The 25,190-nt window shown below is 38.8% G+C and overlaps 2 protein-coding genes across 6 annotated transcripts in view; both read right to left on the bottom strand.

Annotated features, from left to right (window-relative positions):
- LOC102078832 (protein phosphatase 1 regulatory subunit 1C) overlaps nt 1-11,410 on the bottom strand; it is a 25,235-nt gene extending 13,825 nt beyond the window's left edge. For 2 of the 5 annotated variants that reach the window (XM_025897712.1, XM_025897711.1), the window contains exons 1-3: nt 11,273-11,409; nt 2,760-2,849; nt 1,095-1,152 (exon numbers count right to left, since the gene is read on the bottom strand). In XM_025897712.1, coding sequence (XP_025753497.1) covers nt 1,095-1,152; nt 2,760-2,840 — 139 coding nt within the window. In that variant the 5' untranslated portion in view covers nt 2,841-2,849; nt 11,273-11,409. The other 3 variants (XM_025897709.1, XM_025897710.1, XR_003213560.1) reach the window with 3 other exon arrangements.
- plekha3 (pleckstrin homology domain containing, family A (phosphoinositide binding specific) member 3) lies at nt 9,191-25,190 on the bottom strand. The gene is made up of 8 exons (XM_025897713.1): nt 24,808-25,190; nt 21,907-22,023; nt 21,665-21,814; nt 20,460-20,581; nt 20,025-20,129; nt 18,920-18,963; nt 14,097-14,191; nt 9,191-13,727 (listed from the first exon to the last, which is right to left on the bottom strand). Exons 1-8 carry the CDS (start codon nt 24,845-24,847, stop codon nt 13,618-13,620), a joined length of 783 nt encoding a protein of 260 aa, XP_025753498.1. The 5' UTR covers nt 24,848-25,190; the 3' UTR covers nt 9,191-13,617.

Below are 25,190 nucleotides of genomic sequence, written 5' to 3'. Positions count from 1 at the left end.
GAAGTATTTTCTATCTAACATTCACACTCTGAACGCATCAGGAGTAACTCAGGGTTTGCATGCCAAAGTGTTGCGTAAGAACACTTTGGCATGCAAACTGCAGCCACAGTAATGTTTTGGGGTTTTTTTGTAACTTAATGTGAAAAATATCTGTCATCATTTCAAAGAGTAGAAAAATATTGAAACTAATTAGCAAATTCAGAACATTAGGTCTGCGGTTCCTGTCCCGGTGACCTTATTTGGAAGCATGTGGTTGCTTCTTGCTTTCACAGCTGCCAGCTGCTTCTCCTCCTACAGACCATCAGGTGTACTGACTGAAAATTAGGAAGAACTACAAATTTAAAGTGGTTTTAGGTCATAATTGGTTAATGAAAATGGCGAGATTAAAAAGAATATTCATGATAATACCACAGATCATAAAACATTTAGAATTATGTGCAGACTCTCTCGAGACTCTCACTGTTGTGTTTTGAGTGTCATTTGCAAGAAAAAGAGGAAGGAGTGAAAAATAACCAAGGTTTAAAAATGAAAACAGCCCTTTCTTTAACTAAGATTTGAAAATCATGAGGTTTAGATTCTTTTTGTGCATAGCATAGCCAATCATGCACAGCAAAATCGAAATATTCTGTGAATTGATTTGTGGCTGCCGTCTCCTGAGAATATTTCTTTCTGTGTGTTGAAGATACTGAAGTTGTTTCTGTCTGTCTCGCTCTCTGGCTTTTTTGTTTCCTTTTAAGCAACATTTTTGGGATTTCTCTTTCTTTAGAAATGGACAAAATGGCATCTTAAAACCACATCGGGCGCCTGCAGAGCTCAGTGCAGTTGTAATGGGACCAGCCTCACAGAGCTGAGCTCACAGAATGGAATCAGCCTGATTATTCAATCAGTCGGTTCCCGTGTAGAGGGATTTATAACAGCTTAGAGCACAAACACACACTCTGTAGGCATCCATCAGCCCGCTCTAAACGCTCAGATCACTTACCAAAAGTAATCTAATAAAGGTTCCATTACAGCTGCTGCTTTTCAGCAGCCCGTCTCCCACTCTACCTCTCACTCTGAGCCCCTTTCTCATTTCCTCTTTCCCTCTGTCTCACCTGTGCCAGGTTGTCTGTAGATCTGCAGAGTGGCAGGAGTTGGTCTTCTGCGGCGGATCTGAGGTAAACACACACACACACACATTTTCATCATTAACCCATGAAATCATTTGTTGGCTTTGGGAACACCAACTTCAGTCCATTGTCCAAATAATTCTTTATTAAAAATACCAGCTGGAACAAACTGTCCTGACTATCGGAGTGTAAAGAAACACAACGTTGTGCATCTGTGTAAACGTAACAGTGTACTCTTATTAGCAGGGTGAGGTTTATGGGTTTATGATCCTCAGTGCATATTAAAAATACAGTTTGCTACTTAAACTTTTAATACTTGATTCAAGGTTTAAAAGCACAACTTTCCCACAAACCACGCTGTGATAAAGAACAAGAAAAACTCAGAAACTAACAACTGCTTCTCTTAATATTTATTTTTCTACCTCATTCTTTGGAAGGGTGTAATATTGAGGACATTTCAAATCCAAATTTCTAATTTTTAACTGCAACTTGTAGTCTATATTCCCAAAGATTTAATGTGCAGACACTTTGGCAACAATCCCTAATCCTTGCAGTGCATGTTTTCTGGATTTTCCTGGCTCAGAACCAGCCTGTGGGTGTACAACTGCACAGTGAAGTAAACACTATACAGTAAGGGCATTCAGTCTGTAATCTTATATGACTAAAAAGATCACTTGACCCTTACTGGAAGGTGGCTTTTCAGGAAAAAAAAATGAATAATGCTGTTAGGTAGTAGTAAAAAATGCACACTGTCGTTCATTGTTTATTTGACAGGGAGAGGTTGGTGCGATGGTATCTCCTAAAACCATCTGTGAAATTTATCTGTGATTTGTGGGAATGCTGACACTTTCTGAGGCAGTCACTCCCCCAACATTAGACGCAGGGGGGCCCTAATCAGTCACTGTTCATCACCAACTTCCTCAAACAGTCCATAAAGATGTCAGGAAAAAGCAAAGAGCAGCAACTCCCTGATATATGACGGTTAAGCTTGTTTGTAAAAGCAGCTTATGCTTCTTCCTCTTAGAGCCACTCAGGATCAGCTAAAGAAAAACTGTGCCTCTGCCAGGCTTTTCCACGTTTATTGAGGAAACGGTCAGTTAGTAAGAAGTATCCCATTTGAACCAGAGTAACCCAGAAGGAAAGGTGAGCAAGATTTCTTGGGATTTCCGTCATCAGCTACTTGTAAAACAAACAAGGAAAAGCATTTCTGATTCCTGGAAGAGATGGGAGTAAATACACTATGTAAAAGTGTGTGGAAGCTACAGTAAATAAGTCATGGGTGTCTCTTTTCACTGTTAAATTATTTAAATGGTATTTCAGTGTGTATTTTTGTCTGTAATTCTTCATATCATTTATTCAAAGTCACATAAATCTCCTGCACTTAAACGCCTCACCAACAGATGTGAAAACAAACCGTTTGCAAAGCACTTAAAAGTGTCACATGCACTGCAGCTCAAACACGGCGTACCCATTAAATACACATGCTGTCAGCCAGATACACAAATGGCCGTTTTCATAATGCCGACTTGCGCACATGCTCTGCACCCACACACCGAAAATTCCCGATAACACACAGGACATAAAAGCCCCATTCAGCTCTCACATGCATGAGCCAAACTCTTTGGCCCACACATGCTCGGATACACTCACATGTTCGGCGGCCTGAGGGTCAAGCTGTCCCTGCAGCGGAGGCACAGCGAACTGGATCTTCTTTGGACTGCTGGGCTCCATTATTACTGACTGAGAGATAGAAAGAAAGACAGAGAGAGAGAGAGTAGATGTGTGTGTGTGTGTGTGTGTGTGTGTGTCAAGGAGGGAGGGAATAGAGAGGGAGTGTGGGAGTGGTCTCCTCTTGGCCGATGTGGTCCATTATCACTAATTGACAGATGTGAAGCACTAGAGAGAAAATGAGGGGGGAGAGCAGCCAAGTCAGTGCAGTGTTTTCCGAAACAACATCTGATATTTACTGAAATAGTAAATTTACTCAATTATTTCCAATCTCGTGATATTATTCTGTTCATAGAGTGCAGATGTGCCCGGCCTGATCTCACATGTTCACTTGAGCTGCTTCAATTTACAGCTTTCACTTCACCACTAGCAGCCACATTTAGCCCCAGATCAATGCTATTTGAGGTCTGTTACGCTTGGAAGTTATAAGAGTATGGCATTGATTTTATGATGGAAAAAGACCATGTGACCAAAGATGGCAACAACAGTCCTCCATTGTAACTTTTTCTCAATTTAGCAACATGAGTAGGAATCTGCAGCCATGCTCCGCTTAGGCATGGTGGAGGTAAATACCAGCACTGAGGTTTTGCAGGTATATCTATCATGGCAATCTTTTTAGTTCAGAATGCTTGTATACAGACAGATGACCACTTAAAGGAAAAGCCTGAAACCCTTGACCCCTGCAGGCCGGCTATCTGGTGAATCTGTTATGCTACATTTGGTTTGGGTGCTCTAGAGTGAAGATTTGCTGCAAATCGATACAAAGCTGCTCTGAGGGATCACATTTATTCCATAATGAAATATTTTTGCCTGATGGGAGTCATCTCTTCCTGGATGACATCCATGGGAAACGAGGATGAGGATGAAAATGGTGTGAATCATCTGCCATGACCTTCACAATCACCAGATCTCAGCCCAGCAGAACACCTGTGGGAGATTTTGGACCAATCACCGAAACACAAAACGACGAGTTGTGCTGTATGCCTCCGCAGAATTGATGCCAAGCTGCACTGAAGCTGCGCTGGTGGTATATGGTTGAAAAACACATAAAGCTGCTACAATAATTATTCAGTTTATTTTTTTCACGTCTGCATCTTTTCATTTAGAAACCGAGAAAAGAAAATCTTAATGCGATGCTAACGTTTTGCTGCATACAGAGTTTTGCCACCAATGAAAGATTTCATTAGTTTATGTCATTTTAAATGGTGAAATATAAGAGGAAAATGCATGAGTTTAAATGATACATTTAATGTGGGGTGAAGTTATACTACTGGTGTTTGATTACAGAAGCATGTATAAAATAATTTTGTATATGTACTGAGGGAAGTTCAGAGTAAAAAAAGGAAGAACGGGGATGAAGAAAAGTCATCATCCTCTTTGGCTCTCTGCAGATCTGCATCATTTACATGTTCTACCCCCAACTCAGAAAAAACGCCATCCTTTGCCATCAATGACATCAGCGCATGTTTGCGCGTGTGCTGGCAGCCATAGTGGAAACAGTGTGTCCCAGTGGAGACATCTGGAAACTTGGTGGCTACTGTAGGTGGAACAAACCACACACGCATCATACAAAGAGCCTCTTGTTAGTTTTTTCATGCACTTGGAAACCGTCCATTGCTGTTCTGTGAAGGTGAGACAGAAAAGACTGTTGTGTTATCTGCAGCTGACAAGCACCTGCATTTTACCCTCGTAATAGTCGAGTTCCTCTGTGCGGGGGATGACGCGAGATCGTGGGTAACATGTTCTCCAAGATTTGCTGTGAGTACTTGAGAGCATAATGGAATACATTAAGGCAAAAGGAAAGAAATGAGAACATCTGACAGATTGCTAAGAGCCGATCTTATCTTGGTCTTTTTAGCCATTTAAGCAATGCAGTATCCATCAGTCAACCCGTTTTGGTCCAAAGTAAAAAAAAAAAAAAAAAACTTTACATGATAATATCCACTGTAAAAAAACAAACAAACAAATAAATATTCAAGATAGATGTAGAATAAAATAATCAAATATGCTAAAAGCTCTCAGTCTCACTCTCACCCACAAAACACCATACACGTTACAAAACCTTTGATAACCACACCAACCCAAATAATGTATTTGTATTTATATATATATATAGATATAGATATAGCTAGATATACTATAGAGTAGTGGTAGGACTACATACCTTTAGAGCCAGACTCGCAAGTTCGAGTCCCAGTATATCCAGTAAGGGACAGAAACAAGGCATTGGTAGGCAAGAGATGAAAATAGAGTGCTCTATATGGGATGAGGGACATATGTTGTCTATAGGCACCTTTAATACCCAACAGCCGCATTGACGACAAAAACAACTATTAGCTTCATTAGTGTTCCAACAGTCTTCTGACATTTGTAAGAAGGGACTACTCTCACGACTGGACAAGGTACAACACACGTCCTGGGAGCCAGGACGACAGGTTGGGGTGGGGGAGATATCATCACCCCCACCTGAGATTGTTATGAGATGTTATTTATCAAGACTGCTACTAGATATAGGCTACTATATATAGATACATCCAACATAAAAATCAGAACAAAGGATAAAACAAATGTCGACTGATGCCGATGAAAGAAATGTAAGAATGTGTTGTGGTTTATGTAGAAACTTTAGACCAGAAGGCAACACAGTGAGAAAATATCACTGGAGCCAGGAATATCATTAATGCTCAATGTGTCGATATCTTTAATAAAAATCTATACAGCATTCCAGGAGATGACACAAATTCTTCAGGGGTTGCTTCAGAGCAAGAGTCCAGCATTAAAATCTTTCAGATACAGAGGCACTCGCTTTGGTGAAATCTTGTGAATCCAGCTGAAAGTAGCAGAATTCTTCATGCAGGTCATCAGAATTCAGATTTACAGCTTCATCACAAACACTTTCATCTCAAGACAACAATCTGTTACGAGCTGGTACTTTCTGAACCCTGGTGTTTGAAAAGGCCTCCCACCTACAACTGATAAAAAGTAACTCCTTTTTTACATTGCACAGGACCCTGTTGAGCAACCTTCCCTGAGATGTGAACTTCAGGACAGAAACAAAGAAATACTGTTTCATCGCCCTTTTGACTGATACTTTACTCAAGGACACAGACTTCCCAAAATGACATTTAACTAAACCTGTAATATAAAAAAAAAATACAAATGTGATGATTGAACAGTCCTTATGTGTCTCTTGTTTATAAGCACCTCCTACTAGATGAGCTTTCCACGCAGCATTCAAACGAAACTGTCCTTTACCATTGCCTGCATGTGACATGCAGGCAATGGGAGGTCCACTCTCCCAGACAGGATTGTTGCATTATTGTTTACAATGACAAAACATTAATTCAATGCCTTATATTCACATTTCTTTATTGGGTTTTTCACATGCTTAAGGGCTATATACAACACTGCAGGGCACTTTATTATCAGGGCAGCTGTGTACTGCTGTAATGACTCCAGTGTGTGTGAGGAAAGTACATACAGTAATAGCACCGGCATGGTTGTGCAGTAAGTGTTTGCAGCTGTGTGTAGGATACAGGTGCATATATCATAGGAACTGTGCACAGAGGTGGAGGTATATATTGACCCTGAGGTTTGAGAGGAGGAATATAGTCAGGCTGAAGATGTGGTGGCTGCCGCTGCCATGGAAATGGTACAGAGGGAGGGCCTATTACTGTTCCTCCTCTTCTTAAGGTTCCCCTTCTCTCTGGTCGGCGGATGGTGTAGGTGGTGTCATTCTTGTGTTTTTGGAGTAGCACCTGGAGGTGAAGGGTGGAGGTGACTTGACGAGGGCGGGGCAGGAGATTGAGAGGAGTGAGGTGAGGAGTTTTGAAGGCGGGCAAAGAATGAGACTTGATTAGCTGAGGTCTTTTGAGCATCTCCTTTAGCTTTCCCTTATCCTCTGGAGTCTCGGATGTCTCCGCTTGCCCGTCAACATCCTGCCCTCCAGAATCAGGCTCAGCAGTGTCTTCACATACAGGCCTCACTGGTGTCTCTTCTATGACGTTCCCAGTAAAGCAGCTGCTGCTAGAACTGGACTCTGCTTCTGAGTCGGAGTTAACCTCTGATCCAAAGTCTTCATCAGATGAGCTGGACTCACTCTTGCCCCCCCACCGAGACCTGAAGTGTGCCTTGTGGTTGTAGCAGTCAGGGCAGCGAGATAAACTCTGGAGTTCTGGGCTCAATTTGGACTAGAATCAGCAGGAGATAAGGACATGCATGCAGGTCAGGCTCAGAGAGTCACAAAATCCCCCTACAGCACTGAAACAATGCTGGCAATTCCCCAGATTTACACAAATATTGTAGAAAAGAAAAAACATTTAACCCATAAACCTGGACTTATAGCCTCAGTATTAGCATTTTGGCTGCTGCCATGTTTGTTAGGATTCAGAAGTGACCATATTTTGACCAGCTGGAAACATCCAGGAGTTAAAAATGAAGCCGAATTTGGCACTAAAAGTGAGTCAGTTCCAACAGATATTAAAAGGCCCACCTTTTCTGGATTGATAAACATTGATAAAGTCTGCTTACCTGTATTACTGAACTTGAGCTCTTATGCATTTGTGGCATTCATGCATTAAATTATTTGATAGATAATATGCCTTGTAAGAGCATGGAAAAGTCACTGATGAAATGAGCTTAGGCTTCATAGATACAGATGCAAAAATCAGATGGAAAATTCCTATTATGGTTAAGCCCCACCCCTTCATTTTCTGACCTGTTGTTTACAGGAGCAGCCAATCAGAGGACACTGACTTAAGGGAAAGTTACCAGAAATCTAGACAGTAATACTGACCGTTTCAGACAAAGAGTGAACTGAGTAAAGTAACTAAAGTAAAGTAAAATTTTATTTATATAACACCTTTCAAGATAAAAATCACAAAATGCTTCACAGAAGCAGAAACGAACATACAACCTCAAACAAACAAAATCAACCAAAAGCAAGTTTGAACAGATAAGTTTTTAACTGCTTTTTAAAAGAAATGACTGAGTCTACAGATCTCAAACTCAAAGGAAGCGAGCTCCAGAGTCTGGGAGCCACTGATACAAACGCTCTGTCAGGGCTGCACCAAGCCTTTGTCTGACAGATGCAGAATATTTTGAGCTGTGAGTCACACAAACTCTACTCGGATACAATCTAAGAATTTAAAAACCAACAGATCTCTTTCAAGGGGCAATTTTTCATATCATTTAAATAATACCTTTGATTGTTTTTGACGATGTGCTTGATGGTCCTCAGTGTTTTGCTCAGAATCTGAGTGACGTCCTCCAGACTCATCTAGAAATCAGATGAAGAAAACGTGAAGGAAATAAGGTGCACAACTACACGCATAACAAAAAAGAAAGACAGGTGGTTATTTGGGTGTGGGGAAGGGGGTTTGACAGTTTGTTTGTTTTTTTTTTTTATAAAACTACAGTTTGTTGATTCATGTAGAATTCTAGATTCTACATGAATCTACAAACTCATCACCACCTGTGGTCTCTCATTACACCACATTTACTGAAAACACTCCTCTTCCTTTAACACACTAGGAAGAAGTAGAACAGTTACATTTTCTTATCCTGTCAATAAAAATTACTACCAACCCATTAATAATAATAATGATGATGATCCCTATTAAAAATCTGAACCCAGCTGGAAAGCAAACCAGAGAAATTACACTTATTTACTTGTGTTTGAGCAAAATGTTACAAATCACATTTACTTGACTGAATCTGGGTTTAAGTACTTTAAGATTAACCTGAATTCACATTCGCTATATGAGGACAAGTTCATTTTGGTACAAAATGAACAAAATATCTCCTCACTCACTTTTCAGCAGTACAGACTGAGCAGATTAATTGGTGAGAAAAACAGTCCTAGCCATTTTCAGATGTTAACCCTGCTTAATGTGTGGCATAGTAAAGTTGTACTTGCTACTTCTTAAGATTACAAGCCATTCATTTATCACAAAGTACACTCACCCATGCTTCCCTGTTCTCTCCCTCAGGTCCGGGATACTTCTGCTTCACACACCTGCGGGTGTTTGTGCAAATGAGCGTCAGGTGAGTGCGTCTTGATATATGCTGTTTGAGGAAGAGACACACTGAGCTCATCGCTGTCAGAAAATAAATAAAATAAAGAGCCGACTTCCAACCACAGATCGACACACATGTATATGCACGCACACACGCCTTCTGTAAACACACAACAGGATCATCGTCCAGGCCCCTCCACAACCTCCCACCAGCTGAATAAACACAAAGCTCCTATTAAAAGTCTTAAACTGCAGTTGATTTATGGGCAGGTAGTATATGCGTGTGTGTTAAAGGTCTATTTAAACCCTTAAATATGAAAGGAAAAAAAAAACACCTTCAGTTTCAAACATTTCTTTATTCAGACAATGAAAATCTGATCTGATACAACCACTTACGTCACTCTGCAGAGACAGTTAAGGCATGAAAATCTCTGCTGGTTTAGCCACAACAAACAGAAAATAATAGAATAATAGAAGAAAAAAAGAGATTTGGGAATAAATCAGGAGTGTAATATTTAAGCTTCTCCCTCTCACACATCAGAGCTGCTTGTTGACTGAAGTGTTCAAGGACAGAACATTTATTTATTTTTTTGGGGGGGGGGACTTTCTTACAAAGAATCCTGCACACATGAATCTACAGCCAGGAGATAATTAGGTTGCTTAGCATGGAAATGTGGAAAGGGTGGCTTACACGTAACACAGTCAGCCTCCCCGTACCTTCAAAGATGACTCATTAAGATACCGGCGACATCTTAATATCTGGTTGCAAAACAACAGCAAGAAAAGCATCTTTATATTTGTTTTAAAATTCATATATCTAAAGTTTGTAATATTCCTCCTTCATAGCTAAGAAACTATATTCTGATTAGTTCTCTCCCCTGCATTCATCAGCTCATTGTTTATGCATGGTCTACGGCTTCTCTAGGCTCAGGGGCATGGATGCTCAGACCTCCTGTTCTTAAAGAAATTCCTAAACCAGCTGAGAGACACAATCTCTCCTGAGTGTGCTGGATCTGCCCCTGGAAGCCTGAACTACCTTGGCTGGCTCTTTCAATTCAGAGAAGCAGTGTCAACTGTATTCTGACGGTCACTAACAACTAAAGCTCACGACCAAAGGTGAAGGTAAATCTAAAACTTTTTTTTTTTAATTCACTGTATTAATAAGGATCCTGAAAGTGATTTGATTACAAAAAATCCAGTTTTTGATCAATTTAATCTATTATCTGTGTTATTGGACAGGAAAATGGATCATATATGGGGCCCAAATATGTCCCGAACCAGCCGGTGGACCACGTCAGTAGTAGGAGAAACAAAAGCTCATTAAGTGGTGTCGTTGTGCTATCCAGTCTGAAAATTTGGCAAAATGTAGACTTTATTTTATATGGCCCCACGTAACGATTAAATACAGATCTACCAGTTTTCTGCAGATGAGAGTAACATCACAGGTCAGTAACAGGACATGAAGCTAACATCCAAAGTTTAAACTGTGTGCAGCTCTGATTATACACAGGAAATGCACCTCTGGGTGTTCATCACAGAGAATGAACAGACAATAATACACAGAAGAAAAGTTTCAAGGAAGTTTTCATATATTTAAGGCTGCAGCTTTCAAAGTTACACAGCCATCACTGTTTCCAACACGCAGTACCATTGTCACTATAATCCACTTATTTAGTTCTCAAATATTTTTAAAAAAAAGACTCTGGAGTGCAAAAATCACCACATAAAAGAAAAATGCATGTTAAGGGAAAGTACTGTAAAGTTACCAGTAAAACTGTCTGTTTCAAAACACCCACAGAATTCACAAAGCTCAGAATACAACAGACATGGTCCATCTAAATTCCACTGGCACGAGTGACGTTAAGGTAAACAAAACGTACTACGGCATCAAATGTTTGGGGATTTTTCAGTTCAGTATTCTGCCCGGAAAGTTGGTGAGCATCACTGTGTTTACTTTGTTTTCACATGACTACTTTTTCTGTGTGTTTGAAAAACAACACAAGCGTGGCGTGGCGTGACACGACACTGTGCAGACTTCAAAGGTGATGTGTGAAGATTTGGGCCAGCCTTCCTCGTCTCTCACACAGCAAACACAATTCTAAATGTCTTCCTCCACTCAATGTGTCACTTTGACCTTTAGAGTCTCTGAGCCGCAGAAAATTATATATCTTTTGTTTTGTTACATTTTTCTGGTGGTGAACACTGTTTATCCTGCCTTGGATACGTTCTGCAGGCAGTTTTTCAAATGGCAAAAACACTTTTTTTTCCTCCTTGCAGCTCCTCAGAAAGAAATTTACAAAGACAGCAATTTGCAAACAATACATCATCACCTGACATGTTAAGCTTTACATATTTTTAGGTTTGATAAAGTTTTGGGAATCAACATGTGAAAATCAAAAACCGTAAACGTTTGATTACCAGCGTGGCTGCAGTTTCTAGATGACTCCTGCTACGTCTCCTTGCAGTCGCTCCTCTGCGACACCGCTTGATCGCCTCTCGTGTGTCTGAACAGTTATACTTCTCACTGATTTTATACTTTCAGGAAGTGAACGCAGTCATAGGGAGGCAAATCCGGTTAGTGAGACAGGTGGTGAGCGAAGCCTTAATGTCTGTGGCTGAAAATCCCCACAGTTCAGATTGTTGCGTTTGAATGTTCTTCCTCAGACACCTCAGGATGTTACAGCAGAACTCTGTATCCACAGCCTTGTGCTGGGGAACGAATCCATGATGCACAACAAGATAAATGTTGAAAAAAAATGCAGCGCATTCTTCTAAGTTTCCTCAATCTGATGTGCTGCCTCTGGACTTGGAAACTTTGGACTTTGACTACAAACTGCTTGGTCATAGCTAAAGATTCAGCTCTCATCACCAACGATGATCATGCACGAAATCTGGATCAGTTTAAAGTAAAAGTTGATGTTGTTCTTTGCACAAATTTGAGGTCCATGGTGAAGTCGCACAGTGAAAGTGGCCAGAACGGAGGAAAGAAAAAGACATGCTAAAAATTACCTTAAAGAGGAGATCAGATCACAGTAAGGTTCAGATAAGGTTTTTGATTTTTACCCTTCAGTTTCCAGAACCTTCTGGAGTTTTCTGTGAAGCTGAAGATGACAAAAACAAAAGAGAAACGATGTTGCCGGTGTTGGAAACGTAGGACTGTAAAACAGAGTATAAGCCAGTTTATACACAACACTTTGGTTCTCTTGTTTGAAATGGCTGGATAACAAGTGTGACTGATTGGGATGTGGCATCTGTGGTGACTCTCATTCACAAAAGGCAAAGTTTTTATCTGCCACCTTTTGGTGGTTTTGAAGAGAATTTTGATGAACAAGTGATGAATGTGACCGAGAAACAGAGGACAAATAACTGAAAAGTTGTAAGTCTACGAGTGCAAATGATGGTTCTCCTTTCTGACTTTAGTATATTACAAAACGACCTTCACGGCTTCACAAAGACTATACAGCACAAAGAGTCGCCCTCTGCTGGCAATCGAAAGGAATGCAGCTTGAAGGCACTTCCGCCTCCATTAAATCCCAAAACTGAATCCATCTTCTAAAACATCTCCTAATCTGACACAGTGACCATCATAACACACAGAAATATCATATGATCTGAGCTAGCATTAATGCTTCAGTCATGTCAGTGACAGATTGCTAAAAAGCTTAGTTTTCATATTCACCCTAAAATGAGTGGTGTCAGGGTCACATCTTCAAGGAAATAATTAAGAAATTCAGAGGTTTGCTCACATTCCCAGCTAGATTGTCTGCAATTTAGTATTTCTGTTCACTTGTCTTAGGAGTTCAGGTGAAACTCGGCTCAAAACGAGGACAAGCTGCAAAGAGCGTAACACGGTCCAGGCTGAACATGACTGCCTGGAAAAAGAAAGGTGGCAGCTTTAATGCGGGTGATTATGTTTTGGCAAACATCTGGAGACACAAGCAGACTCGTTAAAGCATGGACGGAGAGCGATGGAGAACTTTTTTTTTTTCTTTTTTGCCTTTGCTTTCGGCAATGAGCTCAGCTGGAGGCCTGGAGGAAGAACACAGAAGACAGGAGGAAAGAAGTAATTTGGGGCTCTTTAGGAAAAGCCAGAAAAATAGATGCTTTTGCGTCACAGTTGCTGGGTTTCAGCATCCTGTCTAAGTGCCACTGAACAAAACTTTTGGCTCTGTGATCAGTTTTTGGATACACAAACAAACCTCAGAACACAACAAACTTTCAGTACATTCTGGTTAAAGCAGCCCTGGCATCTAATTGTTCCAGAAACCAGGAATTCACAGTTCATCGTGTCCACACTGCGTCACGGAGCTGCGTGATACAATCATCTGGTTCCAGCTGAGGAAATTCGCTGGTTCGACTGGGGATACTTAATTTTCCTTGAATCCAGGATGTGGACTTCAAGTACAACTACATGACTACAAAAGTATCCATGGTTAAATCTGAAAGGTTAACAGTGTGGAGTCCTCTCACCTCATCAGGTTAAAGCTTCATATAATTCATACTCTCGATGTCTTGAACTTCAGCTTGGGACTGAACTGCTGTCAGTCTATTGTATACTGTGCAACTGAAAGACTTCAAGAAATGAACGCTAACGACTCCAAAGTGCTTGTGTTTGGCAATTAGCTGAGAAAAAGCTCGTGAAGGACGTTCCTACAGCGAACATCCTTGGTGTAATGGTGTCAGTATCTCAGCAAATAATGATCTGGTGGCGTTTGTGACATCTTCCAGAGTTTCTCAGGGTTTGGATGGGCATCTTGGGGTCTTCAGATGGAAAGGTCAGTGTCTGTGTCAGTGGGCGTGGTCTTTGGGCTCACGCTGCCTGCCCTCTCCTCGGGAATGGAGGACGAGTCACCGTTGAGAGTGGGCAGCAAACCTGGAAAACAACAAAAATATTAACAGGTGGCTCAATTTCATTCAGGATTCTCAAAGTCGAGTTACACTGCGGAAAGTGCAGAAAGCTACAAAGAACGTAATCAAACCACTCAGTGAAACAGCCTTTGGTAAACTCAACCAAGGGTCACACAGACTTTAACTCTCAATACTGAATACAAAACATGTTTTCAGCTCCTACTCTAAGAGTGGTAAGAATTCATATTGAATGTAACTATACCTGCTTATACTAATTATCTTATATAATATCACTTAAAAACTTAATATGTTTAAGTCTCTCTCTCTACTATTTTCTCTTTATTTAGTTCTGTTGTGTCACTTATGCAGACTATAAAAAGATGTTATGTCTTACGTTCAGTATCGTAAACAGAGCTGTCAGAGTTTGTACGGTTTCTCCGCTGAGCTGACCTCTGACCTCCACTCACGTACTCCTTCAGTACACCTGACCTGAGGAGGAGGAATAAAAAAGATTGAGAGAAACTGAAAACTTTCTCACCTCAGTGAGAGTTATTTAACAAGTGTGTCTTACAGCTGTAACTTAATGGGGAGGTTTTGTGAACAGTAAAACCCCCCCAAAAATAAAAAAAATCATCCACAAATATTCGCCCCTATTAGTCAGAAGGAGAACTAAACTACCAAGAAGTAAAAGGAAGAGAGGTTTGACATCTCTCCTCAGACTGCTGCCCACAGGACCCTGACCCAGATAAGCAGCAGAAAATGCCCTCAAATAACAACAACGGAGAATCTCAGCTGATAGGATTTAGCAACACAGCGTCAAGCAAATTCTTCTCCAAACTTGAAATATTTTCAAATATTGTGTGTTTGTCTGACTACCCTGTCTGACTTCCGGATACTTTGGTCCCCGCCAACCTTGACACAAACATGGTTCAGGTGGTTAGCCGCCGCATACAGCATTTGCCTCAGTATTGTTTAATTTCAATCATGGCATCTAGTGTCTGCTTTATTTCCAAATCTAAGAAATGGAAATTTATACAAAAACTTCTCTTTTTTCCAAATCATTATATATGTTTTGAAATTATTGAGCTACAGTGCTGATGCAGCACAGCCTGTCACACATCTGCACTGCAGTCAAATGAGCCTTTGTGTGGCAAATGTTTATGTCTACATTGGAAATAAGGCAGACACTAGGTGCCATGGCAATTAGAATTGTGGAAAGGCAGCTTATTAGGTGCTTTTCCATAATACTAAGACTGCCTTATTTCAACAATTACCAATCACATTTGATATAACAAGCAAAAGTGACATCAGACTGGACAGTCCTGTCCAGTTAGAGATCAAACTGCAATCAGAATCGTGCTAAATTATATAAATAAACATTTATAATGCTAAAGAAGTCCTGAACATGTGAGAAGAAATCATACATATATATACGAAGCTTCCAACTGTTTCCAGCTTAATTATGAGTTGTTGAAACAATAACAAAATCTGTAAAAAAAATAAATGAACTGTCTAGACTGTCAACTGCTCCTTTACAGAAAGCAAGTTTAATAAACTTTGAGTTAGTTATCAGCTGAACAGAGATAGTTCATTTATTATTAGTTATTATTGTTGTTTTTCCTTCTTCTTCTTATTATTAATAAATATTATCATTACTACATTCAGGGTTTGTTGAAGAAAAGCAGCCAGTGAATGAGTTAGGTGACCTGGGATTTACGCAGTCCAACTACAACAGAAAACCCAGAGTTGCCTCCAGTTTTCCATTAAACCTGCTTCTGGAGCAAAGCCCCGCTTCCATCTGAGACGATGCAGGAGCGTTTGCTCATCACGCAATCAGACTCCAAAACACAAGAACATAAACAAGTTGTCGTTACTCATTAAATAAATGCAATATATAATATTCATAATACTGTACAATTTCCACTCAAACCACCGGGCTGCTTCATAGCCACTCACCGTTGTAAACATTATTACTGCACTCATATTAATCTGTCAGTCTTGTGACTCGGCACTATCACACTGGACTTTACACGTTGTGCTGTAAATATTTAGTTTCATCCCGATGTCTCATGTGTTCATTTGCACATCAAACCTCACAGAAAACTTTTTTTTTTCACAATCATGAGTTTAAATGTTATCACTTGCTTTGCTTTTTGTCCTCTTTACAGAGAATGACATCCTCTGAAAGTTAAATGAACAAAAATGAAAGGACATTTAAATCCTCACAGTCATTTTCATTCAGCAGATTTGAGATACAGAAAACCTAAAGAACTAGTTTCTGAGAAACTGGTGAAGAGCCATTAAATTTGATTTGTAAAGGTCAACAACAACAAAAATTAAAATATTCACTGTTTATTTTTTGCATGGTGTGTGAACAGCTTAGCCAAAAAAATCCAACACATAAGTACAGAAGGAGTAGAAACAGTAACAACTGTCACAAACGTCTGTTATAAAGCAGAGTGGCGTATGAACACTTAACCTTGAAGTAACCAAGTGTTGTGTTACAACTTTTCACAGGTGTGACAGGGGTAATGGGTAGTTAGGTGGGTCATTTATATATTGTTTTAACACTGAGGACACATTTTTGGTGTAATTTTCCATGTGTAAAGTGATGTTTCGCATTGAAGTGGCGCTCACGAGAATAGAGTAGCAGACACTTGAGACCCAAACTCATGAGGAAAACAGCTAAACTGACATTTTGTGAGGTTGACACTTTTATGCCCAAAACATATTACTGATAAAGAATAACTGAAGACATTAGAAAGTTTAGAATATTCTCATGGGAAAAGTAAATAGTCTAGGCATCATTAACACACATAAAGCTGTAAGGGAAAAGTAAAAAAGTTTCCTGTACAAAATCTAATGGAGTCATAAATGAACCCACTCAGTCATTTCAGTGGCTAAAATAGCATAGTCGCTTGAGGGGCTAACAGATTTTACTTGCTTTAATAATACCTGCTGTCTATGCTAGCCATTAATGTCAGCAGATTTTAAATCACTAAAGTGAACAAATGAAGTTGAGTCCGATAAATATCCTAACATCTATTTCATTCTTATGTGACAGTTTCAGGATGAATCTTCCATACTGACCCTCTGGGGATGCAGCAGTCATCAGCAATTGAAAAAGAACTTAATTTATAATTTTAACATCTCCCAGCAACAGATGTATGTAACACCATAACTTTAAAAAGTGTCCTGCCATGCATCTCAGACTGTCCAACCACTGGAATGAGACATTAATTTTTACTGAATCCATCAAGAAAACATGATATTTAAAAAAATAAAATAAATGGCAATCATGCAACACACAAAACAAGTCACTTTGTTGAATGAGATCTCAGGTAGATGGTGACTCTGCTCTCAGAAGGTGAAGTGTGTCAAAGCACTGCACACGGACAATAAAAGGCCAATATGTGACAATAATAATCAGTGTGTGATGTCTCCACCCTCCAGTACACTGTGAGCTCTCTTCAGTACGTACCTGCTGTGGTAAAGTCTACAATGAGTTGTGCCAGTTCAGACTGACATATTTAAAATACTACATTTCTGCCTCCTGGAGGCCAAAATCAGCATTCCAGCAAACTGGATTTTTTTCCCTTACTAATTTGGAGAACAGATCAATGAGGGTCAGATTGAAAGCGCAATATTTTTAAAAAGGAATTAAACATCTGTCTATGTAATATGACTTTAATAAGTAATATTAAATCCTAATGCAATAGCAATCTCTGGTGTTATATTTTATTTCATCAAGTTCCTTTCTGTAATATCTGAACAATATTGTTTTGTAGGATTGCCAGTTTGCAAAAACCAATGTTTTATCAGATTTTATATGTTGTTTTGTTTCCATTTATTTTCCTCATAGTTTCAGAAAAACTGGCATACCACTTGTTTGCGAGCCAAGAAGTTGATGTGCTTTATCATTTTGCTTTGTTAAAAAATTATATTACTATTCTAGTCGAATTGGGACTGTACAGTTAAGTACCAGGTGACAGCAAGTCAATAGGGTGTTACCTGTCAATGGCCAGCAGCAGTGCCGTAAAGTGATACAGATCACTTTATGCCTGTTATTGGATGGTAAATACTGTTTAATGTTTAACTTTTAAGTGACAGCACAAAGATTGAGGGAGGGAGAGAAAGGAGAGAGTGGAAGAAGAGAGTAAAAGGTGTCGTGTAGTCAAAGTCAACAAAAAATATGAAGCCAGTGTGGCTTGTTATGCCCACATTCACTGATAATGATTTCACATAACTAGCAGTGTGTTATACTGAAATCAAATATGGATCCCCAACCTGCTCTTAGAACAACAAAAGATTTGATTGTTATGTTATTTTCTACTTGGATACCATGTATTTGTGTATGAATAGCAACGCACAGAAGGAGAATGGAGAGAGAGAGAGAGAGAGGATAGAGAGATTGTACAGGAGCAGGAAGAACCAGGTAAGCAAATTGGTAGATAGTGAAGTTAGGTGGGAACACAATTACTTTGCCACTATAAATCTATTCTCCATTCTTGGAATTGGGGTACATGATGCTCTGTGCTGAGTCTGCCCAATAAAGGGAGGGTTTGTATGAATTCAAAAACTTTCATGTAAAAGTCTGCTTCCTGTCCAGGGTGATTTTTCAGTGTCTGTATTGAATAATCTTACTTTAATTAGTAACACTGAAACAATGTTGTGCATGTTTGTATCTACTTTATTGTTCTTTAACTTCCTTCTGAAAATTCTAGTTTGAAAATTCTGATTGAGTCTTTGCCTTGGACTAAAGGGTCCACCCTAAAACCAGTTTATTATATTTAAATCTGTGAATATGCATTCTGAATTGTTCTTAAGACACTAATGTAGGTCATCCAACTAACTGAGAATTGATTTTAAAGGCAAGTTGTAACACAATGCTGTAACTGCAAGGCAGTTACAGCATTGTGGCTCAGCTTCCAATCATAATGGAGGCTGACAATCATAATGTCATGCATACAACATTATGATTGGAGGCTGAGCCTGCATAAAAGTATGAACCTAGAATCACCCCTGGTGCATTCCAGGGTTTTTTTTCTTCTTTTCATGTAAAGATCTTTGAGCAACATGTTTGTAATAAATATGCTTTATAAACAAACTTGAGTATAGTCTACAAGAAACTTTAAATGTGACTTTGAATTAATTTAAGTCACCTCTTTTTTGTTACAACTTTAAGTTCATGATGGTTTGTGTACGTGTTTCACTCACCTGTCAAAGCTGTATGTTCCAGGGTGACTGATTGACCGCTTCATCTGTACAGAAAGAGAGACATTCGCGCATTTAGATTTTTTTTAAGTTCAATTAAAACCTGATAACAATTTCAAGACCTTCACTTTTGTTTTTGTTCTAAATATCTCTGATCTCTCAGCTGTAAAATGAGAAAGCATTTAGACTTTAAGCCACTTTGCTAACTTTTTATTTCCATCTGGCACGTCTAAATAAAGAGCTGCCTCTTGAGCATTATTGGAATTATTCTGTTGCAGATTAAGATTTTTTTTTTTATTATTATTCATGCCTGTAGGTATTGGTATTACAACGCTCAAAGTACAGTGAAAAGAAGAACACAAAATAAATAAAAGGAAATAAAAAGTCCCTGAGACTGAAAATGAAAATTGACTAAACAGTTTGATGATTTTTGTGCATTGTGTGAGGGTAACCTGAGTGACTGGTGCACCTTTCAAAATACAAAACAGAGTTATCACCTTATAAAAAAAAAAAGAATCGGTCTGCTTATAAATTAAACAAGTAAAAGATCAAAGTAACATTTTTATTGAATTCTATTCGAATTCTTTCTTACTGTAAAAATATAGTAAACTAATCAGTGAAGAAAACATTTTGCTCGAGGTCAAGTGTTTTCTTAACCTCTCCTGTCACATCTGCTTCAATGTTTTACCCTGAGTGAGTACAAAATAAAAATCTACAATAAAACAATTATGCCACACTGTTATTTGCCAAGTCTACAACTACAAAATATTTCTATCCAATTACAGAATGGCCTAATCACCCTGGTTTTGTGCACCAGAGCACTCTGTACTGTTGAACATCACGGGCACATTGTGAAACTCGAACAAGCCGTAGGAATATAAATGAAAAAAATTGGTCGTGTCAACAAAGATACAAAATTTTATTTTATTTTACTAAGCATCTTTCTTCTGGAATATTATTACTCATGTTGTATTAAACATCTTTTATCTACTATAACAGAATAATTAAACAACTTTTAGCTAAAGAAAATAGATATTATTGACCTTTTTTTTTTATTACTCTAAACCTAAATTACAGGTTTTTGATTAGCTAGAGAAGGTGAAATTACCCTTTCAGGAGGTCGGAGGTCAGGAGTCAAACTGTGGTTGGCCAGGGTCATACACTCCTCCAGAGTCCTGATGAAAGTGGCACATGTGGCACTGAGCAGCGACGCCTGAAGACACACAGACGAATACCAATCATCTTTTTTCTACTCACATACCTTCAAGCTTCAAACTGAGAAATAGTTTTTATCTAATTTTAGATGTAATCTTTCTGCCTGACAGGTCTTTTGTGTGTACTAAGGGTTCCTTTTTTTTTCAAATGGTAAAATGCCTCCTTTTTAAATAATTTATTTCTGATATTCACAATAAAGCAGAATAATATCATTTAGGTACTGAATAAAGAAAGAAACACTCTTATAATTTGAGTCTTACTTTGAAAAATTGTAAAGATAAAGATAGATAAGATAAAGTTTGAGGTAAAAAGAACCCCCGTTTCTTACTTCAGAAGTCGGTGTGGTCTCTGAGTCAGCGCTGTACTGTGATTGGATAGTTTGGACCTGCTGGACGAGGAGGTCACAGTACAGGCGGAGTTCAGACATTTTTGTCTTCAGACAGTCTGGACCTGACAGACACAAATGTTGGGTTCAGTAAACTCTATCCACACTCTGTAATGCATATCATATGTTGATGCAACTGTCCTTCACTTTTCCACCTCGTACTTTGATCCTGACTGAGTAAAATAGCAAAGCATTTTGTATAAATTTAAAGGTCTTTAAAAGTTTGCAAAAACAATACAATTTGTTCTGTTTGTTTTGGGAATGTTGATTAAACAGTTATGAAAGGCTGGAGTTTTTATTATGTCTATATCACATTTTTATTGCCTAATTGTAAAAGCCACTGCTACTGCTACCAGTAGCAGTTTCTAAAGAGATCAAATTAATATTGAGCACAACTAAATTTAACTCATTGGTGCAGCCCTTCACAACAAAACCAGTTTCTTGGGGAAAATAATTGCCCACCCTGGTTTAAGGCAACATCAGACAAGACAATACACACAATACAAAACTTACTAATCTAGTTTGTAAGATAAAAAAATGACACCAGGACCAAGTAATATAAAAACAATCTCATTAGGATGCTGCATACTGCTGTCATCTGCAGTTGCTGTTTCTCCTTTTTCTAAACCTCCTCATTAACCAAACAAGTCATATACAGAGCTGCCAAGAGATAGCAGAAGTGAAATATTTAATCAAGCTGATTATAAAGTGCTGTTACTGTAAGTGTAACAAAAAGTGTAATAAAACTCCCACTTTATATATTGTCTCTCTGACCAAACACAATGACCGAGCGCGAGAGATAAGCCAAAGAATTACTGTCGTCTGAGTCTTTCAATCGCGTCGGCTCACCTAACCTCAGCTTGCAGTTTTTGTAAACACACAGATAAAAACTGCTGGTGTAGCAGCTGTTAAATATCTCTGAACTGCTAACCATTTCCTCTTAAGTTTCTCTATGCCACATCAGCTGTCCTGCGGCTGACGTGTGGTGAAGTACGCACAGAATAACAGTGAACTAGCAGACTGGGCTGCTTGTTCTTTTACTTTGTAATTCATTCTAAATTGTTGCTTACTGAAATGGTTTCCAGTTTTTGTTAGGTAATTTCCCACGGATCAATCCTGAGAAAAAAGAGCAGACATAGGAGACTTACCTTTGTGTTTGTTACTGTCCAGTGTCCCAGCTTTGGATGACCCCAAAGCCACAAGCCACCTCTGCCTCTCTGCAGCATTCACAGCTCGTACGTAGAAATGCTGTTCGCCGGGGATTATCAACTCTAGACGGGTCGTATCTGTTGGATGAACTGGGACATAAAATATGAGGACGTTAGTGTGATAGATATGTTTGCTTTTGTGGCACCATGAGAGTGAATGGGCGAGATATAGGGGAGCTAACCTTTAATGTCACATACAGACATCTTGATGGATCCTTTGCTTCCTTTGCCAACATCGTCCTCGCTGTCATAATAAGAGATCACTCCGTTCTCTAAGACAAACCAGCGAGGCTGCCATCCTGATGATAAAAAAAACTTACATGTTTAATACAAAAAAAATTAATACAAAACAACACTGACTTTATAATTCCATGAATTTTTAGGTTTTATATATTCTCAAAATTGCACCCCAGTTTTGTTTATTTTAAAATGATATTTAGTTTCAATATAACAGTTTAACATTTGTTTTTAAAAAATGTTTTTAATTAAAAAACATGATGTAGCAAAAAAGTTGGTTATAGAACAAAAACATGCAAAACAAAAAAACCTAAACAAATTTTTTTTGAAAAGATTCTGGCACTAGATTGTGACACGGAGTAAAATGAATTTGGTTGCAGTTTTAAACAGGTAAAATGTGTCTTTCACCACCTGGAAATTACATGTAGAGCCTGGATAGTCAGAATTTTCAAGGCCAATATTGATATGTGGTGATCTAAAAATCTGCTGATATTTTTTTCCCCTTTTTAGACATTTGCCCTCTAGTGGGCAAACTATGCACCATCATCATCAATATTTCTCCCATCACTTCCTTACTTTTTAAACTTTCATTTCTTGACTGTTATCAGTGCTGATACGGATATAATGGCCAATAATTATCTGTTGTAAACATGGCGTTATGATGGCTCAAAAATTTAAAAAAGAACATAAAAAGACTGACCTTGATATTTGCATCTGCTATCAGCCATATTCTTATTTTAAACATTGTAATTTTGTAAGTGGTACATCCCTATTTGTTATTGCCCAGTAGGTTATTTTCTTAATTTGACTGATCGACAACATGAGAAGATAGTGATCAACCTCATGAAAGCCACTTTCTGAATTTTCCAACTCTGCAAGAATAAACTCTATCTTATTGCCTTAACCCCATTGTTTAACATCCACAGATATTCAGTTTATCATTAAATATGACAAAGACATGGGCCCATACTTAGAGGTTGAATCAATGCATTTTGAAGCCAAAAATCTTGACCATTTCCTGCTTCAAGTGTCTGAACTCTAACTCCGACTATAACAGTTTTTGGCAAGGGATCATATAATGAAGTGAAAAGGGAAATTTAAGTGTCTTTAGAAATGTCCCTTCAGAGGAGATTGTTCTGATGACATTCAGTTTCCAGCTGAAAAAAGCAGATGACAGTGGGAGTGTTTGAGGTCACAAGCAGTGTATAGTTTGTCCTCCGCCACTATTATTAATAGACATGTTATGCTGGCATCATTAAGGTCAAACACCACTTCAGGTCCTGTTACCATGCAGCTGGTTTACATCAGAAGATACGTCCCTCAGTGGTTGTGTGTGGCTGTCAGTTCTCCTCTGAGCAACATTTAAGTTAATGCTATAAATACATTCACTCAAGTCCTGTATTTCAGTAGCTTATTTGCTACTTTAAACTCTGCTCTATTACATTTTAGAGTTTACAGTGATAAACATTTACTACATTTACAGTTCTTTTGCTCTAAACTGGGAGCTCCATATCTGACATTCTTGGTCTGATATATCCACAAATATTCCTTCTTAGGTTTAGACACACAAATGTATTTAATTTTCTTTACTCTGTGAAGACCCACTCCACCCCACCTTCTTTTCAGTCTATGTTTGTGTTTATTTTCATTCAGCAACACTGGCAACATCTGGGCCTTCTGTGCAAGTCCTCTATTAAAGCCCTTAGAGCTTAGTTGATGTGTAGTTCTCTTCCCTGAGAAACCTCCTTTGGATTTTGGTTTCTTGCACTAAACAAGATTCCATACACAATCTCTTTAGTCATCCATTCACTTGCACCACTGCCCATAACAGCTATACACAGCAATTAGCTTACCTACTTTGTCATTTGATTTGACATATATAATGCTTTTTATTGGAATTTGTATACATCTACCTTTCTGTCAAGCCAGCACAGCCCAGTTTGTGCAACCATGACAATAGGGAAAACTACTGGCTCCAGCAAATATCTAATCTACCAAAGCTGGGTTTCATATAATCTAACTGGAGGCCTTTGGATCTGAGGAACGGCTGAGATTCCTTAAAAGAACGTTGGTGCACTACAAAGAACTAAATGCACTTTCCAAGAACAAGGTGAATAATTTTAAGACAGCAGCATTCACCAAAATGACCTTGTTTTCTTTGATTTGCAAACACACACACACACACACACACACACACACACACCACAACTACCACTATCACCAACAACAACTTTAGTTAAATAAAGATATTCAAAACACACTTGTAATTTGTGTGATGTGGACATTGTAAATTGCTGAATTATTGTGACTTTTGCCAGTAAACCTGGCATGCAGTGGAGATTGAATAACTCTGCTTCTAACTGTCTTTGAAGATCATAACAAACTGACTTTTAAATTCTTCAATGCTTTAATTTAATTAAGCGCTAAAGACCCATGAGTAGGTAAAACGGTGAACATAATAAATGCTAAAACTTAGAAAAATGTATTTACTGTTTCTCCACGTCTAATTACTTGGAATACTTTGATAGCTCAGCATTAACAATCTAGTGATGTCTTACATTTCACCATGTCGAAATGGTATTTCCTGACTTTTAATGCTTTAACTAAGTTTTTGCAGCAGTACCTTGGTATTGGCATGACGCTCATTAGCAACATAATTCTGACTAATCCAACATTACATTAATTTACAACCAAAAACAGCAGCCGCACAGTAACATGTACATTTTTAATTTAATATTAGCTTGTTAGCTAACCTGCTAATTTAGAAGCTTGTAACATATGTAAAATTGTCTGACATTATTCAATACTAACACGGCTAGTTCAAATCAGTTTTTAGAAAGACTCACCTGTCATGTAGTTCGTCCATTTGTAAAGTATCCCCTCCATGTCTTCGCTTCACATCGGCTAAAGTCGCTAGCCTTTTCCGTAGCCAGGCTAGCTGCAGCCGAACACTAGCTATATGTAGCTAACGGTCGCAGTAACCCTTGGTTTTCTGTGTAGCGCCGCTGGTTGTGTAAAACATGAGTGAAGTGTTTGTGGTTTGTGACGGCTGAATGACAGCGTCAGCGGGTAAAAATAAAGATGAGGTGTTGATTTGTTCTGAGCTGCTCGGAAACTCGACGGCTAACTTCTGGCCACTCAGCTGATGAAGAAAAATGTCAACAAACCACCAGCTTCTCTACGGAGTCCCGGAGCAGCCATTCCACATGAACGCAAAAATACGGAAAGG

Source organism: Oreochromis niloticus, linkage group LG13 (genome assembly GCF_001858045.2).
Source record: "Oreochromis niloticus isolate F11D_XX linkage group LG13, O_niloticus_UMD_NMBU, whole genome shotgun sequence".
In the NCBI taxonomy this organism is placed as follows: Eukaryota; Metazoa; Chordata; class Actinopteri; order Cichliformes; family Cichlidae; genus Oreochromis; species Oreochromis niloticus.
This window is presented reverse-complemented; position numbering and strand designations above follow the sequence as displayed.

Excerpts from the sequence above, each read along its gene's own strand:
- plekha3 (XM_025897713.1), bottom strand. The coding sequence starts at position 24,847 with ATGGAGGGGATACTTTACAAATGGACGAACTACATGACAG. Across the intron at positions 21,815-21,906 it reads GTCTGTATGTGACATTAAAG|TTCATCCAACAGATACGACC; the intron begins GTTAGCTCCCCT and ends TTTATGTCCCAG. Across the intron at positions 14,192-18,919 it reads GGAACATACAGCTTTGACAG|GTCAGGTGTACTGAAGGAGT; the intron begins GTGAGTGAAACA and ends CCTCCTCCTCAG.